At 44.2% G+C, this 18,434-nt stretch overlaps 1 protein-coding gene across 12 annotated transcripts in view; it reads right to left on the bottom strand.

Annotated features, from left to right (window-relative positions):
• TEAD1 (TEA domain transcription factor 1) overlaps positions 1 to 18,434 on the bottom strand; it is a 280,155-nt gene that overhangs the window by 43,819 nt on the left and 217,902 nt on the right. For 8 of the 12 annotated variants that reach the window (XM_077114015.1, XM_077114021.1, XM_077114020.1 and 5 more), the window contains 5 exons: positions 17,990 to 18,001; positions 17,029 to 17,163; positions 14,663 to 14,709; positions 13,775 to 13,836; positions 12,518 to 12,642 (listed from right to left, as the gene is read on the bottom strand). In XM_077114015.1, the coding sequence (XP_076970130.1) occupies positions 12,518 to 12,642; positions 13,775 to 13,836; positions 14,663 to 14,709; positions 17,029 to 17,163; positions 17,990 to 18,001 (381 nt within the window). The remainder of the gene's footprint in view (positions 1 to 12,517; positions 12,643 to 13,774; positions 13,837 to 14,662; positions 14,710 to 17,028; positions 17,164 to 17,989; positions 18,002 to 18,434) is intronic. The other 4 variants (XM_077114018.1, XM_077114023.1, XM_077114022.1 and 1 more) reach the window with 1 other exon arrangement.

Genomic DNA, 18,434 nt, shown 5'->3' with positions numbered 1-18,434 from the left:
GGACAATATATGAGTGAAATGGTGGCTATCACTGACTCATGCATAGCACAACCCAAATTAGATTAAAAAAAAATACAACTTTACCATGACCTTTTCAATTACAAAAACAGTCCCCTGGGTGCTCAGTAGATACAAGACTGATGTACCAACAAATCTGTGACAACAACAGAAAAGGTCCTTATTCACTCCAAATACTTCTTTTATGGATTTTAGTAGAACAAGCCGGCACACTTACCAACACTGCGATAAGGGATGTGCAAGGCACAGGAAACCCATGACCTAACAGTGAGAAGTCCCTACCTTCGTGGAACCACAGAGTGATTGTACAGAGCTTGCTTATTGCCCCTAGAGCCAGAATCCTATGCTGCCCATGCATGTTCACATGGATTCCTATAGAGAAGACGGATCAAAAGTGGTCACCTCCTCTTCTGCATGTAGCATTACTTAAGGCAGCATTTCCCTACTCTTCCTATATGGATGCTCTCATTCTCCAGTATTAAACACAGTGTTACTTTTATAGCAAGAACATGTGGAATTCACTGAGAATGCCTGAATCAAATTTCACAAGTCTAAGGTAAAAACCAAGTTATCCATTAAATGCGAGTAGAATGCTCTCAGACATACGAGGTCTCAGAAAGTTTACCTTCCTCGTAACTTTTCTCAGGTTGCAAGGATGAGCTTCTACAAAACGAGGAAGTAAACCAAAAAAGAGAGTGTTGGCGCCCTAACACAGGAAAGAGGTAAAGGCAATTCCCAGGTCAACAGGTGGACAGCTGCCTGGACAGCACCTAGTCCGGAGTGTAGACAGAGCTAGAGGGCTCCTGGGTGGATGCTGCCAAGAGGAAAATGGATCTGAGACACTCCCTGCTTTATCTGCCTATTTGCAGAGGAGTTTTAGTGTTCCTTAGAAACTATGAGATGCATTTGTGTGCACATGTAAAAAACTGAACAAATAAGACAAACCCTAGAAAGAGCAAAAAGTTTTATAATTAAGAAAATGGACCTAATATATTACATTCACCATGCTGTGTGAAAAATTCACGTAGGTTTGTAATAGCAACACTGAATTAAACCAAAAATGTGTTATGACCACACTGGGAGGCTGGAAGGAGACGTGTTTGTGTGCTAGATTTAAAAACCTGAGTCTTAGTGTTCCATAATAAGAAGTCAACAGATAAAGTTCAAAACTGATGCATCAAGATATATAGTATAAGCATATTATTTAGAAATACAGAGAAAAATACAGAAAAAAAATAGCTACAAGCAGCCACCACTAGGGAGGTGGAAAGGTGTGGGTTGGGACTGCTGCTTTTTCTTATAAGCAATGTGGTTCAACTTAGCCTTTACATATAATATAATAAAGTGTATTACTTTATTAAAGAAAGAGCTAATCAAAACCTATCCCGAAATCCCTGGAGATTTTTAAGGAAGGGAAAGCGCCATAAAGGGAAATGAAAATATGAAGAGTTGTGTTTCAGGATGTTTGTTTTGCGATGGCAGCAAGTTCCCCAGACTCTAAAAGAACTTGAGTCAGATCACAGAGCCTTCCTGTGGCCCAAGCACTCAGGAAAGCTGAACAGAAGCTGAGATGCCTGCCTGTCTGCAGAGCTCGCCCAGGCCACAGATGCTGCACCAGCAAAACCCGAGGGAGCTGGAGCATCCCTAACAATCTTAACACACGGACGCCCATCTTGACTTAGTAAGATACTCTTTTCCTCTTACTACTGCTATAATCCCTCCAGTTATCCTTTGCAGCATTTGAAAAAGTGATAAGGGTGATGCAATCCTAAACATTCACTAGCAAAGGGTAAGATGCCCTGGTTTAATGAGGGACTTTCTTCTAGCCCCAAAGCTACGATTCCAGGTCCCATACTTTCCTCGCCCCTGGCTCGCCTTTCTCTTTGCTGCTTAGGGGGCAGCAGAGAGGAGTATGAGCACCGGCTTTCCAGAGTTGCACAAATCCTGGGTCTCGCACCACTTCCCAGCTAGGTTATCCAGGACGGGCAATATAAGCACTCTCTATTAGTTTCCACATCAGCAAAGCAGGGACAATAACGGCACCCACCTCAGTGGAGTGTCACAGGATTAAGTGTGGGAAATACATTACACTGTGCCTGGCATGTAATTTGTTATTATTATTGATATTATCACTTCCCCAAATAATACTGACTTTTTTTTTTTTTACTTTGGATGGGACAATTTGAAATTATGTTTGTCTCTCTAGTAGGAAACAAAACAGAAGTATGTGTTTAATATTTAGAATTCAAGTAACTCTCATATCTGTATTTATAGATTTTTCTTCTTTAATTTTAAATTGGTTTATGAAACATATTGCACAAACAGGCTTTACGATGATGATTACTTAGATTTTTAAAAAATTTCCTATGGATAAGCCAACTAAAATATCCATTTGAGGTGGTTAAGATTTCCATATGTTAATTGTTAAAGTACTTGTATCTTCATATTTTCCTGAAATAAGGAAAATAATTAGTAACACAGGTCATTACCACAGCAGTGCAGATATTTGTAAGAACTTTCTACTTGATATTTTGAGAACATTCAGTTTTGACAGCTGATCAAACGATACCTAAGCTAGTGTTTAATACTTGGAATTTAAGAACTCTGCTATCTGAATATGTAGATTTTTTCCTTGTTGCCTCAATTTTAAATTGATTTATGAAACTTAACAGGCAAACACAGGCTTTACAATGATTATATGGATACTGTAATTAAATATGCCTATGGTTAAGCTAACTAAGATATCCATTTTTGGTGGTTCTAAGTGTATTGTTTGCTTTCTTAAATAAAAAAAAAAAAACCTGGGTGCATGGGTGGTTCAGTGGTAGAAGGCTTGCCATGTGGGAGATGCAGGTTTGATTCCTGGACCACGCACCACAAAAAAAAAAAAAAAAAAAAGGAAGTAGCAAAATCTAAGGTAAGGTAGCTGTTAGAAAGTTTCAAACATATTAGGGGGATTCTTACTACACCAATATATTACCATTAGCTACTAGACTGCAGGGTCCCTGCATTCCCCTCAGCCATCTCTCTCCAGTCACCTTCTCCTAAGCATGCAGTGCATCCTAGTAAATGGGGACTGCATGCTTTGGGCTGCGTGACCACTGTAGATGAGACAAACCACAACAGTACAACTTCCAAAAACCGTCGGGGTTGTCTTTCCTTTTCCTTCTTTTTTTAAGGGTTGTTAATACATTCCATTGCAGAGACTTCTGATGAGGTAGTTCACTTTTTTGGAAAAAGGAAGAAAAGCCGTACAAAATCTACACGGCTTCCTCACAGTGCTGTCTTACACCTTCTGACCTGCAGGTGGCGCTCTTTTCCTAAACATGTTCCAAATATTCCAAGTATTTGAAGAACGTAGTAAAACCTTGAAAAATGACTGCTGTCAAATAATACCGAGAGAAAAATTATAATCCATTTAGGAATTTAAAGAAACCAAGACAAATAACTCATGTCAAGGGATGCTAATGTACAAGGTGAAACAGGACAGGGACAAATCACCTACATTTGTGTCCTGCCACTTTTCGGCCAGGGTAGTCAGACCCCGCAGGGTAGTCTGACCATTCTATGCAGGGACAGGGAGTGGCTAGTCAAGCCAAGGAAAGTGACCGACATGTTAACCCTTCCAAGGAGCCTTGTTCGGGCGCAGTGCCAAGGAAAGTGACCAACATGTTAACCCTTCCAAGGAGCTTTGTTCGGCAGCGCAGTGCCAAGGAAAGTGACCAACATGTTAACCCTTCCAAGGAGCTTTGATTGGGCGCAGTGCTTCCGCCAGGGGAGAGGGGAGAAAGTGAACCTGAAGGGAGTTCCTTCTCAGCAGCCCAGGCCAGATGCTGCTTCATCCTTTCTTCTGTGCTCTTCCCATTAGAAAACAACAAACAAGGATCAAGCAAGTCCTTCCCTCCAGAACCTCACACCAGGATGCACGTTCACTGCTGTCATCTACCTATTTCCACCACCCTCGCCATACAGCGGCTGCTGTTTTCTTGGAAAGAAGCATGTCTTCCCACAGCAGAACAGCTGAAAAGGCCCCGCGCGCTGGCTGAGTGCAGGGAGAGTGACCGCAAAGGCAGTCCCATGACTGGCCAGGGGAAGCAGATGGAGCCTGGCTGCAGCCTCTGTGAAATCTCTATAAAATCTGGATTTCCAGATGCTTTCAACTGCTTCATTCCCAAATGGCAATGGAGAAAGAGGGTTAGTGTCCAGAGCAGTTCAGAGACAGAGAACAAAGCACCCAGCAGAGAAGGTGCTGCTTTGAGAGGGCGTGTGCTAGATGAGCAGATACAACAGCCTGGCCACCAACGCAGGACAGGGTGGGAAAAATTACACCACGCCTCGGTGGGGCTACCACCTCCGAATTCTCAGCTGGAAACTTCACTGGAAGACGCTCATTTCCCGTGTCCAGATGAAAGATCGCACCTGGTAAAATATATGAGAAAAACTTGGGAGAAGCACTAAAACTGGGAGACAACCATGAGATCAGCTGTAGTTTCCAACTGAGGAACTGAAAGGCCAAATGCACTTTCTAACCATTTATGCACACTTCAACAACAAATGAATTAGAGTCCAGGCTCTTCTATTTCAAGCTGTGTGACCTAAGACAACTTGGTTAACCTTTCTGGGTACTCGCTTCCTCATCTGACCACATGTGAGGATTAAATGAAAGAGTTAACATGGAAGTTCCCTGTGAATCATAAAGAGTTGCAGAGATGGTGGTGTGCAGGTTTATACTGCTTTGACATCACCTGTAAGCCCTAAATTAGGGGAAAGAAGGACTCTCCTTTCTGGAGGGCCAAACCCAGATCTGCCCAAACGAACACTTCCCATGATTATACAACCTGACTCTTAGATACAGCAACCACCTCGGCAACTGCTGCAGGCAGTGGAAACTTCTCCACGGAAACTGTGCCTATCTCTATCCTGGGAGGATGCAGGCAGGATCCTCCTGGTAATCTGGAATTTAAAACTTGCTTCTAATCTTGTTTCCTTACATCTCCAATCTAATCCACACCCATGCAGACCATCCTCTCTTCTTTCTTCCAAAGGCATCATCAGTCTCCTATTTCCTTAGAGCTGCAGCAGTCAAATTTTCCAAACCAAACTCAGGATCTACGGTCTGACAAAGGAATTCTAGCCAACCTGTGAATTTAGGCCTTTGAAAAAAACTACAAAGATATGAAAATGAAATCATCCTTGGGCTTACATTTGCCCAGTTGCCTTTATCAAAAAGAATAAGGCTAGCTGCATGAAGTATTTGCAGAACTTCAGTGCAGGTTCAACCCCAAGGGGAGAACCCGGGTCTCCTTAGGCGGTGAAGACTGCTTACTTCCTTTCTTCTTTCTCCAAATGTCCCTGATTTGCCTGTCCACTGGCTACCAACCTATGGATCAGAAATAACATCCCTGCCCTTTCCCTCCCCACAGGGAGCTAAGGCCGTGTCATTCTGACACACTCAGGGAGATAACACGTGGCAGAGTGCCTGGTAAGTGATAACAACCTCCCTGAATGCTGGCTATTGCCATTATCTCCCCCCACGAATTTAGTTCACGTACCTAACGCTGCCATCTATTAGCTGTGTCCTGGGCTAAGTTACTTAACATCTATGAGCCTTTGTTTCCAATACGTTGAAATGAACTTATTTCAGCAAGTTTATTTTGAGGACCAAAAGAGACAGCAGTATTGCCAAAGCCTGATGGTACTTAGCAATCCAGCGTCCTCCTCCGTTCCTGACTCTCCAGGCTGCATCACTCTCCTTGGTCTCAAAAGCAGTCACTTCCATTTATCCCTCTCATTCTCCTACAGCTAATTAATCACCAAAGCCACAGCCTCTCTCTGCTTCCCTATTCCTTCAGCCACTGCTCCAGCCCCTACCTGGGTCCTCAATGCCCATCACCTAGAACTCCATCTCTAACCTATTACTGCCGTCATCTTCCAGAAACACAGGCAGATCACGTCTTCTCTTAAAGTCAAGGGGGGTGAGGGGTAGGGGTGGGAGAACATGCATTCACCCAAAGCTGCATATGCATAAAAATCTCTGTGAAGATTCATACAAAACTAGAACAGTGGTCACCTGTTTAGAGGTAAGGTAGGAAGGTCTCCCTCCAATTTTTAAATTAGATTTGTATTTTATTTTTAGATTTTAGACCACATGAACTTATGACCCATTTAAGAAATAAATTTTAAAAGTGAAACCACTACTGGCTCCCACCTGAATTTCAAGAGTCCAACTGCACCTGGCATACAGAGCCTCCCTAGTTCTCTTACTACATTACTTATGACATTCAGACTCAATTATCACTATAATACACAAAGCATGATCCTTATTATGCCCATTTTACAGAATGGAAACTGAGGCTGAGCCGTGAATCAATTTGTTCCAATTCTCACACAGCTGGTAAGGATGCAAATGCCGGCCTTCTCTTTTCACTAGAGAATGATGCCACCAATTCTTTCACAGAAGCATGAACTGGGAAAAGGACTTCAGAGAAAACCCAGTTCAGTTTTCCATCTAATGCCAAGAGCTATTCTACATCTAGCCTGTGCTTGGGGAGCTCAGATTTTGGGCGGCAGGCATTTGTACTTTTGAGTAATTTCTTCATTTCTCCAAAAGTGCAGTGAAGCAGCTCATTTTCTGACTATTTCCGAGCCATGGATCTTGATCATGTTACTTAATGTTTCTGAGCCTCTGTTCCTTAATTTTTAGCCTGGACATAATAACAATACCTGTGTGAAAATGTTTGGTATATAGTGCTTATAACGTAGCTCAACGAGTGCTGGTGATTATTACTGTTGCTATAATCTATGAAGGTATTTCCTGTGTCATTTAGTTTAGGCAGGCTTTCCCAGTTCAGGTTTTGCTCCTGTACCACATCGGAGCTTTTCTCCCTCTTCAAAGCCTAGAGAATGCTCTTCTCGCCTCTCCCTCTCTATCCCAAAGTATTTTCTTCCCTGGCTGTGGAACTGCCACCTAAGTAAATCCCTTCATGCTCTTTCTTCCCACTTGGGCTCCTGCTCATCCTGGCAACCAGGACCGAGACAGGCATTAAATCACCTAGTGCTTGCAAGTCTGGAACCGTGGGTTTGCCAGCTGTGAGGAGGGTGTGGCTGAGCCGCGTGGGGGGCTGAAGGAACCTGCCACACCCCAGGGTTGGGGGAGGGTATGTGAAGGAGTCACACAAGGGGTGACATTATCTGAAATGAAAAACTGATAAAATTTTCCTATTAGAACTTAAGACGTAACTCAATGTCCCCACACACTCACAGGACTCAGTTTACAGCCCACGCCATTGGCTGGGTTTTCAAATGTCTGAAGGAGCTGCCTGACTCAGCCTCCAGGGACTGGGAACCGATTTCAGGTGAAGCTGTCTTAAATGGCCCACCCCGGATGGAGGCTCTTGGACTTACACTTGAAGTTCTTTGTTACGCAACAGTGAAATCATGTAAAAGTATTATTTTCAAGCATTACTAACCACTTCTAAAATAGCCTTTGTTTTTTTTAGACTTTCACTTCTTTTCTTCACCCTCTGCTGTTTTTCTCTCAGCTTCTAGAGGAGCCAAGGGTAACAGGGACTGACTTGCTGGTTCTCCACCAATACAAACCATCATCAACTTGGGGATTCTCTGCTGGGTCGGTATACGTGATGCAGAGCCAGCAGGGGGCGCTCATCTCCCTGATTATTCTTTCATCAGCAGCTCTTTCTAGAGTACAGCCTTGGGCTATAAAAACAATCATCAGACAGAAATGGACAGGACAGCCTTTTGGTCACAAACTCAGTCTGTAGAGTTAGCAGACCTGGGTCTGAATCCTATTTCCCGTTAGCCATCTGATTACTGGGCAGGATACTTCATAAGGATTAAATAATGCCTAATGCTGGTATCTAGAAAATGCTTACTAAGCCTTAGCTATCACTATTACTAATGCAACCACAAGTAGCACTACTAGTATCACAACTATTATCTCTAGTACTAGGAGTGGCAGAGTTGTGAAGAAGTCTTTGGTGGTGTCATTGGCAATGTGTGTAGTGAACTGGGTAATTTCTAGGATATGCTGGTGCTCAAGGAGACAGCCCCAGAAGAGAAGGAGGGAACTGAGGTTTTCATCTTGGCTGTGCTGCCAAGTCTTACCCCCCAGGGATGGTACAGGCACACAGGGGTTCAAAGCCCGCTTCAGCCCTGCCTAGCTGCGAGATAGCAATCACCTAAGCCTCTTTTGTAGGAGGGAAGAGAATTACCCATCTCATAGAGGTTGTAGTAAGGATTAAGAAATCACTAATGAAAAACAATTAGTACTGCACCTGGCTAATTTATTTTTTTGCCAGCACTACCTACATAAGATCTCTTCTACTAAAAATATTTTATGACCTCAAGACTCCAATGAGCCTAAACCATTACAAATAAGAAGGAGGAAATACGTGTGTGTGTGTATACATGTATGTATGTAGAGAAAGATTTGGAGAATCTAAATGCAAGTTTTACTTGTTTAAGGCCCTTAAGGTATTTGTTACTTTGTTAGCTTACTTATCAAATTGCCACGCTTAATGTTGATGTTAAATTCTAGTATATATACAAACTTATTAAAATTTAAGAGTTGAATTTATATTATTAAAGATGGCTTTAATTTTTCCTATTGAAACAAAAAAAATAGTGAAATTAAAGTTTAAGAAGCCACATCACTTTGGCGCCAAAGAAACCAGCCATATGTCACAAGTTTCCCAGTTTAGGCTCAGTACTAAAGCACACCACACAGCTCACTGAGACCACAGTTCATGTTTGCACAATAACGCACGATATATAATTCGAGAGGCTGGTGCTTGAGACATTGACAAAATGCTTTAAATAATTTCATGAATTCTCCCATTTCAATCAGTCAACCATCTTCTTTTCAAGAGCTCCCCACTGCCCCCTAACATAAGAATCATCCTTCATACCTTTGCAATTCCACTAAAATCAAACACATATGCTATTCAATCTGCCAGGTATACAAATAGAGTTAACTGCAAAACAAATCTTTATAACACAGGAATATTAGAAGTGACATCAAGAATTGAGACAGATGTTAGCTATGGTAAAATAATTTCACAGTAGTGTTGCACACAGCTTTGGTTGGCATTATCTGAAATGAAAAATTGATAAAACTTTCAGATTAGAATTTAAGACATAATTTGATATCATAATACAACATGCCAGAAACATCAACTTAGATGTTAGAAGGTATTATTTTCTGAAATTATACTTTCTTAAAGTAAAGAGCAAATAACTTTCAACCTTAAAGAAGGACCATTTTTCTACATGCACACTTAGCGTCATCTGACAAACAGTATTTATTTGTTTGGGTGGTTCTTGTTTGTCTTCTCCACCGAAACGTAAACTCTGAGAGAATAAGGACTTTGTTTTATTCAGTGCTGAATCCTCTATACCTGAAACGGCACCAGGCATGTAGCAGGTGCTCAAAAAGCCATTTGTTGAATGAATTTCAATCTCTCTCAGTCCCCAACTCATATCCCACAAAATATAATTATTTTCTTAAGGGGTAATGGGTATTGACTCAGACCAGGCTTTCCATTATTTCAGGAACTTTAAAATCCTTTGTTGGGGTGTCAGCTATGAATCTAAGGTTTTTTATTCATCAATAAAAAGGGTTTAAAAGCCCAAATTCAGGCAAATCATTCAGACCATCGTCAGATGTAATCCTGACATACATGAAACACAGATCTCTGAAACACTTTTTCTTGGACTCGATGGGCCCTGGTTTATGGAAATATTTGCCAACTTTCATTTGCTGCTTTACATACTTTGGGTTCATTGCTCTCTGATTCTACTCTTGTTCCATCCTCTCTCAGCTCAAGGCTTCCTGTTTCCTGTGACATCACTCACGGCTCTCAACGCTGTTTGCTCCAAGCTGTCATCTTCATAATTGTTTCATGTCTGTCCCCCCAAACCAGATGTCACATTCCCCAAGGACAGAGACTGAGGTTGTTATGGAGTGCTCTGGCTCTCCTTCCGTACAGCACCTTGCACACTAGGAGCTCAATAAATGTTTACAGAACAGACTGAGTGATTTGATCATTGAATTTCTTCCAAAACATTAAGACCAATAAATACTAAGAAGAACAAAAAGGGCTCACTGGGCACTCTGGGCCCTCCCAGGTCAATAACAGGAGAGCACAATAAATAACACTGGGGGGCTGGGGGCCGCCCGTTACCAGGGAAGCATCTACCATCTTGGGGCTTTTGCTTCCAGGGCCTGGAAGTTCTGTTCCTAAATATTGGTCACAAGGAAAGACAGAGAGCTTTGTCTTTCTCAGACTGAATATAAAATTCAAGAGAATTTTGGTGATGGGAGGTGGTGGTGTTTTATAGTGGCGATCAGAGTATATGGAAGCAGACTTGGGCTTCTGGTTTCTCTGATTATTGACCAAATATGCTGAGAAAGTAATTGACTGCATCTGGACCTTATTTCTTCATCTGTAATACAGGGGACACAGAATTGACCTCCGGGGGCATTATGAGGACAGAATGAAGTTTATCAAGGACAAAATGCTCTGCACACAGTGAGGTGTTATACAAACACCTGTTACAGTAGGCAGACGCATCATCGGGGCCAAATCCCAGCCTTCAGCCGAGTCCATCCGAACAGCCCGGGAAAGAATCCCTTAAACAATGGGAAGTGTAGAAGCACAAAGGGAATCCTTTTGTTTATTCAATGACCCTGACAAAATTGGGTTTTAACTCATCACCACCACCCTTCTCGTGGGAAGTGGTCTGGTTGGCCTTCACCTCCCTGGGCTCTACAGCTTCACTGTCCTATGCCTTCCCCTGCATGGGTCAATGACTTACATTTTTTTTCCTCTAATTTTGGAGCAGGCTCTATTTTTCCACCAGCTCCCAGAGTTCACGATTCATGGACCAAGGAAGGTCAGTGGACCATACATGGGTTCCACTGAGTCTCCACGCTGGTGATGGCTGGTAAAGCCCCTCTGCCAATGGGGTCTCCGCCATCCTAGCATCAGGAGCTTTCCCTGAACTCAAATACAAATGCTCCTGGGTTATGATGCCTTCAGCTGTTTGGCAGCATGGTTATTTACACCAGACTGTGAACTCCTTTTTCTAAGGAGAGCAGGGTAGGCAGACAGGCAGAGAGCATGGGCTCTATGTGCCTCTGAGAGTCCCTCAGATTCGTGGGGTGGGGTGAAATAGAGAATGTGGAAAGAAGTTGGTGAAGATCCCAAAGACGAACTCATGATTCCTTCCATTTTGCCTTGGGCTCACCCACACACAGATGCAACGTTCACGCTCATAGCCAATGCGTGGGTGTGAAGAAAGGGTACTAGGCTTGTTCAGTGGCAAAGATGGGAGGATCACATATGTATGGGAAATGATGGGCCTGGCTGAGAAACAATGGAATGAGGGTACTGGGTGGGGTGGGGGAGATGGAAAAGAAGAAAAATGACAAACAGAGTACAGATGCCAAACTTACTGTTATTTATAAGATTATAATGCATTGCCTTCTGTGTTAACTGCTTAAAGTGCCATTTTATTTCTTCTCCTTAAGATTACTTTCTTGCATTATGCAGTATAGCACGATCATTACATGTTAAGACTTTCTTTGGCATTTTAAAAACCAGAGTCTGAATCTCAAATACATCAGATATGAGCTGCGTGACTTTGGGGAAGTTACTTAACCTCTGTGCTTCTTCATTTATCAGTATGTACCAATGGGATTTTTGTGAGGAGAAAATATTATCCTATGTCTAAATAGCTTTGCACAGTACTATCCATAAAATAAGTCTCAATAAATATCACTTATTAAATTTTACTAAAAACAAGGGCCTCTGGTCTTCTGCTGCTGGAGTTTGGGGGCGTGATGGTCAGGTTCATGCATCAACTTGGCCAAGTGATGGTCTAATTGTTACTGGGGGGACATTTCGTGGACTTTTAAATCATTAGTCATTGAGTGCATCTATGGCTAGTTATATCTACAATCAACTAAGGGGCATGCCTTCCACATTGAGAGATGCTGAATCCTATCAGCTGAAGGCTTTTAAGGGAGAGGTGATAACTTCAGCCATTCCAAGAGAGAACTTTCATCTCTACTTCAGCCAACCAGCCTCTCCTGGAAAATTAATCGAAAACCTTCATTGGAGTTGCCAGCTTACAGCCTGCCCTACAGAATCTGGACTCGTGCATCCCCGCAGCTGCAAAAGACACTTTTATAAAATCTTTATTTACAGATTTCTCCTGTTGTTTCTGTTTCTCTACAGAACCTTGATTAGTCCAGGGGGCCTGAGTGGCAATGAATATTCACTTCTGAAGTTCTACATGTCTATGTGTTGATGGGACCGCCTCTTTGCTGGTTTGAAAAGCTGTGTATTCTTTCCCTGGCCTGTATTCATATAGGACATTTGTCAGGAATGAGGGCTGGGGAAAAGGAGAGGAAATGGAGGGGGGGTGGCTGGAAAGAAGGTAAGAGAGCAGAACACACCTCTCTGAGTGCACTCACCGAGTCTGGGTCTCTCTGCTGTTCAAGAAAAGCTGAGAATTCCACCAGGCGAAGCTTGGTTGTGCCAATGGAGCGGCCCTGCCAGGCAGGGACCGAGGGAGCTGGGGCTGACGCAGGCTCGAACCCTGAAAGACCAACAATCACCTTTATGCCTGGCCACTCACCTCACCTAGGGTCCCAGACCAATACTGGGACAGGGCTTCTTACAGAACGGATGACCAGAAGGCCTACAAAACCCTCTCTGCCAGAGTCTAGGGGGGGAACTGAAGTCAGGCAGTGGTGGGATTCTGGCTGAGGCTCATAGAGACAGTGACCAAAAGGAGAAGCAAAACCATGTGCTCCTCGTAAAGCCAACCTCAGCTCAAAGTCTGCGCTGTGACATGTCCTGCTAAGAAAGGAACTGTCCAAAAGGAGAAGACCACAACAGGACACCTAATAGTGGACAGAGGGGCTCAGCCAACAGTGACTGGAGAGTCAGAGTGAACGCTTCCCAAGATTTCCCGTGTGAGCGACATGCCAGGCACTCCTTTTACTCATCCATCTCCTTTAAGATCGGGGTCGCCAGCACTCCAGAATATTCTCTCACAATGCACCATGGTACCAGAGCTGAGGACACCCTGTAAATGCATTTTCAGACTAGAGAATCTCTAACGGAGAGCAGTGATTTTACACTGTTCTCTGGGCTGTTCATCTGAGCCACTCTTTCTGAGGGCATGCCTAACAGGTGCGGGTATGTTCAGCAGAGAGGGAGACAGAGGGGGGCTGGCCAGATTTATGTTTTCTCGTTTGGGGTTCCATGCAATCTTTCCTTTAAAGAAAAGTCCTAGAAATTGAAATACACTTATCTAAGAAAGGGTGAATAAAACCACAACTGCCCTCAAGACTTCGACTGCCCAATTCTGCCTGTTTATGATGAGGAAGGAAGCACAGCAACTTCCCCTTCTAAGGATTATCAAGTATGCTGAGTGAAAGTGTCAGGCTTTCTGTTTCTTTCAAAATCCACGTGCAACGCTCTCAAGAGGGGACTGAAGGGAATAAGGACCAGGCAAGGGGCACCCCTGTGTCCCTCTGGAGCTCCAGGCTAACCCTTGGCCTTGAGGAGAGTGGGGTAGAAGGGGGCATCTGTGGCTCTGCAATAAGGAGAAATGTGCTGCTGGGGCAAAGACAGGCATTCCTCCACATTGGGAACAAAGCGACAGGCCCGACTGCCAGCTGCACAGCACCTTCTCCCAGAGACAGCGTCCCGCCGAGACTCACCTGGAATGGGGCCCGTGACCGCTGGCTGGATGGGGTAGGCCTGCTGCACAAAGGGCTTGACACTGGGGAACAAACGTTTGGAGAATCAGAAATGGAGACGGAGTCAGCGGCTACTACCCCAGGCCCGACCATGGCCTCTCACAGCTACTGACCCAAGCTGAGGGCCCCTAAACTGTAACTCTCCCTGTCTACAGGTAGCAACAAATCCCAGGCAGAGCTCGGCAGAGACAGAGAGCTCCTTCCTCCGGGTGAGTGGGTCCAGGGGGCTCTAGGGGTCAGACCTCCTGGGGACAAGCAGGACAGACTCCCACATGCAGTGACACCCGTCTTGGAGCCTCTCATCCCTGCCAGCAGAGACTAAGGTCAGCAGTGACCATTCCCAGGCAAGGTTTTGGTCAGGCTTCAGGCTTTCGTTCTCTAGGCCAAGCAGCTCAAATTTGTCTGGCAATATATAGGGAGGATTTCCCTTCTGCTTTGATCCCTAAGATGCCCTTATCTTCCCTTACTGAGCTCTGCTTTGCTTGCCTCCTAAACATCAGTGGGATTTTCTATTAGCCACTTCTACCACAGGGACAGCTGGAATGGAATGGGCTATGGGATCACCCCCAAGGCCCTCTCTCAGGTCAGACCCGAGGCTCTGCCCTCCAAAGCCAGGGAGGGACAAGGACTGACTTTTTTGTTTCAAGCTGGATGATTTCTAGAAACTCACTAGTACTTAAAGTGGTTTAAACCTCTCCCAGATCTGAGAGTTCAGTAGTGCTACTGGCCTCAGTAGCATTAGCTCCGTAGATAACAAGGGATGACCCTGGTAATCTCAGGTTAAACCTCCTTTCAACCCCAAGCCCCACGGCAGTCTGGCTCATGGCATGGGCCCCTCTGCAGACTTACTCTTGCGAGGATCCCGGCTGACCTGTTTGAATCATTCCCGGCCAGAACTGTAAGGCAAAGTACAAGTGGCTTCAGGATCATGCGTTTCCTTCAGTGCCCAGTGCAGGGGGGTCGAAGCACTGGGGACAGCAGGTTCTGATCTACCTGAATCTATTGGCTACACACTCATCTGCCCAGGGACGGCTGTGGTCACACCTCTGCCCAATCATCAAGACCTGCATCCCCGATCTGACGCCCAGGGCCCGCTTAGCCCCTCTTCCCCGAGAGCCTCCCTGAGTGCAGGGACTAGGCGGCAACCCTCCAGCATTTGTGTGGACCCAGCAGAGGTCTGGGAGAGCTCAGGGCGTCCACAAATATCTCATCTGACTGCTTTATTCCTGCACCCATCCGTCCTTCTCTTCCTCCCTCAATTCTGAAGCTCTTCCATGCTATTCTTCCTCCACAGCTCACAGCATGAAGGCCCGGCAGGGGACAGGACAAAGCTCAGAAGAGGGAGGGGAGCTCAGAGAAGCAAGGTAGACACCTTCTTTGCTGTGAGTTTTCCTGAAGCCCTGTGGTGCCTGTCATTCCCCTTGTAGCCCCCATCGGAGAGGCAGTAGAATGTAAAGGAAATACACATAGGCTTTAGTTCACCATGTCCTAAGTTTGAATTCTCACTTCGCTATCCATATGTTAAGTAACTATGATCAAGTTACTTAATTTTTAAAAAATTTTTTTTCTTGTATTGTGAAATATCACATCTATACAAAAAAAAACTCAATAAATTTCCAAGGACATTCTAACCAGCAGTTATAGAAAAGGCTTTAAGGTTTGGAATGGGTTACAGTTCTACGACTTTTCATTTTTTCTTCTAGCTACTCCAAGACACTGGAGACCAAAACAAATATCAAAACAATGACTCAGCAGTCATACTCATTTTTAAATCCTATCTTCTCTGTTATACTCCTTTCCTTCTTCTTTTTTGTGATAAATGACATATATATATATATATATATATATAAAGGCAATAAATTCCAAATTACATTGCAACAATTAGTTGTAGAACAGATTTCAAAGTTTAACATGGTTTACAATTCCAGAATTTTAGGTTTTTGCTTCTAGCTGCTCTAAGGTACTGGAGACTAAAAGAAATACCAATACAATGATTCAGCAATCATGCTTGTTTGTTAAACCTGACTCTCTCTCTATAACTCCACCATCACCTGTCATCTTTCTCCCGCTCTTTAGGGGTATTTAGGCTATGCCCATTTTAGCTTTTTCATGTTAGAAGGGGTTGTTGATAATATGGGATAGGGGGATGGAACCAGCAGATGTTCTAGAGAGACTGGTCCTTCTACATTTTAGAACTTATCTGGTTCAGGGGCCCATCTGGAGGTTGTAGGTTTTTGGAAAATTACACTAGTAAATGGAACCTTTTAAGAATCTTAAATAATACCCTAGGTATTCTTTTAGGACTGGCAGGAATGGTTTTGGTTGGAGTTTGGCAAGTTCTAATAGGTAGCAATGTCTAACTGAAGCTTCCGTAACAGTGACCTCCAGAGCAGCGTCTCAACTTTATTAGAAGTCTCGCAGCCACTGATACCTTATTTGTTACACTTCTTGTCAGATGGTATTGTTGATCCCCAGTGACAGGGCCAGGCTCATTCCTGGGAGTCTTCTCCCTATGCCACCAGGGAGACTTTCACCCCTGGATGTCATGTCCCATGTAGGGGGAGGGCAATGGTTTCACTTGCAGTATTGGGCTCAAAGAGAGAGAGGTCACATCTGAGCAGCAAAAGAGGCCCTGTGGAGGTGACTCCTAGGCATTCCTACAGGTAGGCTACAAAAACTTCACAAGAGCAAGCCTCCAAGTTACTTAATCTTTTGTTTGGTTACTAAGGAAACTCAGTTTTTGCACTTGTAAAATGGCAAAAGCAGTCAGAAGCATTTAAGATTATTATGAGAATTAACTGAGCTTATAATATAAAGCTTCTCAGCTCTTGGTAGGTGTCAAAAGGAAAATGTTAATAGATTACTTTGTGCTCTTAGAGTGAGGTGCCATGAAGTGACCCTAAGGACACAGAGACAGAGCAGAGGGACCAGGAAGAAGAGAGAAGATAAGGCAGATCACGACCTAGGACACGAGAAAAGTAGTAATTCCATGTTTAGGGATTAAGGGTTCCTCCCTGTTTCATTCTGTTTCTTTTCCTCTTTCTCTCTGTGTCACCATTTTGCACCCCACATCAGTTCCCCACAGGACGGTCTTCCCCCTTCCTGACAACAGACCCAAACTAATTAACAGGAAGTCCTGGATGGAAGTTTAATGCTGTCCACAGAGACCCCAGACATGGAGCCGCCACCACTACCAGAGTCACCCGCCGACTTACCCCCGGTGCCCCTGGGAAGGTCGGGCGTGGAATGCCAGGCAGCCCCAGCTTGTTGTGAATGGCAGTCGCAGAGACTATCTGGGCTGACGACATGGCCGCCATGTGCTGCAGGGCCTTATCCTTTGCGGTCTGATCCTTGAATGTGACAGTGACACACCGACTTATTACACGCGGCATGACTACCAGGCAGGTTAAACAGGCACAGCCACAAGCACGGGGACTAAAATACAGAGCCACAAAATAGGCCAAAAAAAGCAAACATGCACCGATAAATAAATACAGCCAGAAGGCTAAAAGAGACGGAACCTACCATAACTCTGAACATGTACTGAGAATACCCAATGGCAAAATTTAAAAAAAAAAACATCTTTAACTCCATTTTCCAACAGAATGGGAAGCCTCTTAGAAGAATGCACAGTGGATATATATTTTTTTCAGCTTCCGGAGGGAGTTCTCCGTCAGTTACTTAACATACTCAAGAAGAAAAAAAATGGGGGGGAGAGGGGGGTCTTGCTTTTCAGCATGTGGATGGGAAGAGGGGGAGAGAAAAGATGTGGTTGTGGATTTGGGGTAAGACCACCCACAAAGCGCCTGGAAGCCCAATTTGGGTGTGTGCTGTTATGTGGCCAAAGTCCCAGGAGCTGCTGGAGACATGCGAGTTCCAGAAACCCTTGTAGACGCCTGGAGGTGGCAGCTCAGAAGCAGCGGGCAAAAGGCAGGAGGGCAGGGCCAAGCAGCATGCTGGTGTGGCGCATGCTTTCTCAGATATTTCCACCACAGGTCTGAGGCTCCTTGGGTTCTTTCTAAAGCTGAGGACATAGAGGGATGCTACAGGCAAGTGGTTTCTCCTTTTCCTGAGGGGGTCTTTTTTAGAAAAGCCAAGGCTGATAACACAAAGCTAGCCAAAAAGTCTGCCAAGCACAGCTAAAATACAAATACTGAGTTTGGTGAAAATACTTACCATGCTTGTTACCTGGATACAATAATAAACAATTTGTTAAAATGATTGCGTACAAAGGCAGAGTTATTTTTCTTCTTCATTAAAAAAAAAAAAATGTGTATGGATACAAACACACTACTCAGGTACGATAAAATGGATAAGCATGTGGGTTTTGTTTTGTTTGTTTTTCCTTCATGTTTTAAGGGGAATACATGAACCCAGAGAGGTATGTAGAAGGGCAATTATCAAGAAGGGCACCCTTGGGCGGGCCACGGTGGCTCAGCAGGTAAGAATGCTTGCCTGCCAAGCCCAAGGACCCGGGTTCGATTCCCGGTACCTGCCCATGTAAAAAATTAAAAACTAAAAAAAAGAAGGGCACCCAGTGACAGCCACAATCAGAAACTACCCCCATCTCCTTTGAGCTGGTTCTTTTGGCTTCTCCAGTACAGATGGAGAAATGGTCAGC

The sequence above is a fragment of the Tamandua tetradactyla genome, chromosome 8 (assembly GCF_023851605.1).
Source record: "Tamandua tetradactyla isolate mTamTet1 chromosome 8, mTamTet1.pri, whole genome shotgun sequence".
Taxonomy (NCBI): Eukaryota; Metazoa; Chordata; class Mammalia; order Pilosa; family Myrmecophagidae; genus Tamandua; species Tamandua tetradactyla.
The sequence above is the reverse complement of the archived record's forward strand: the minus strand, read 5'-3'. Positions and strand labels throughout refer to the sequence as shown.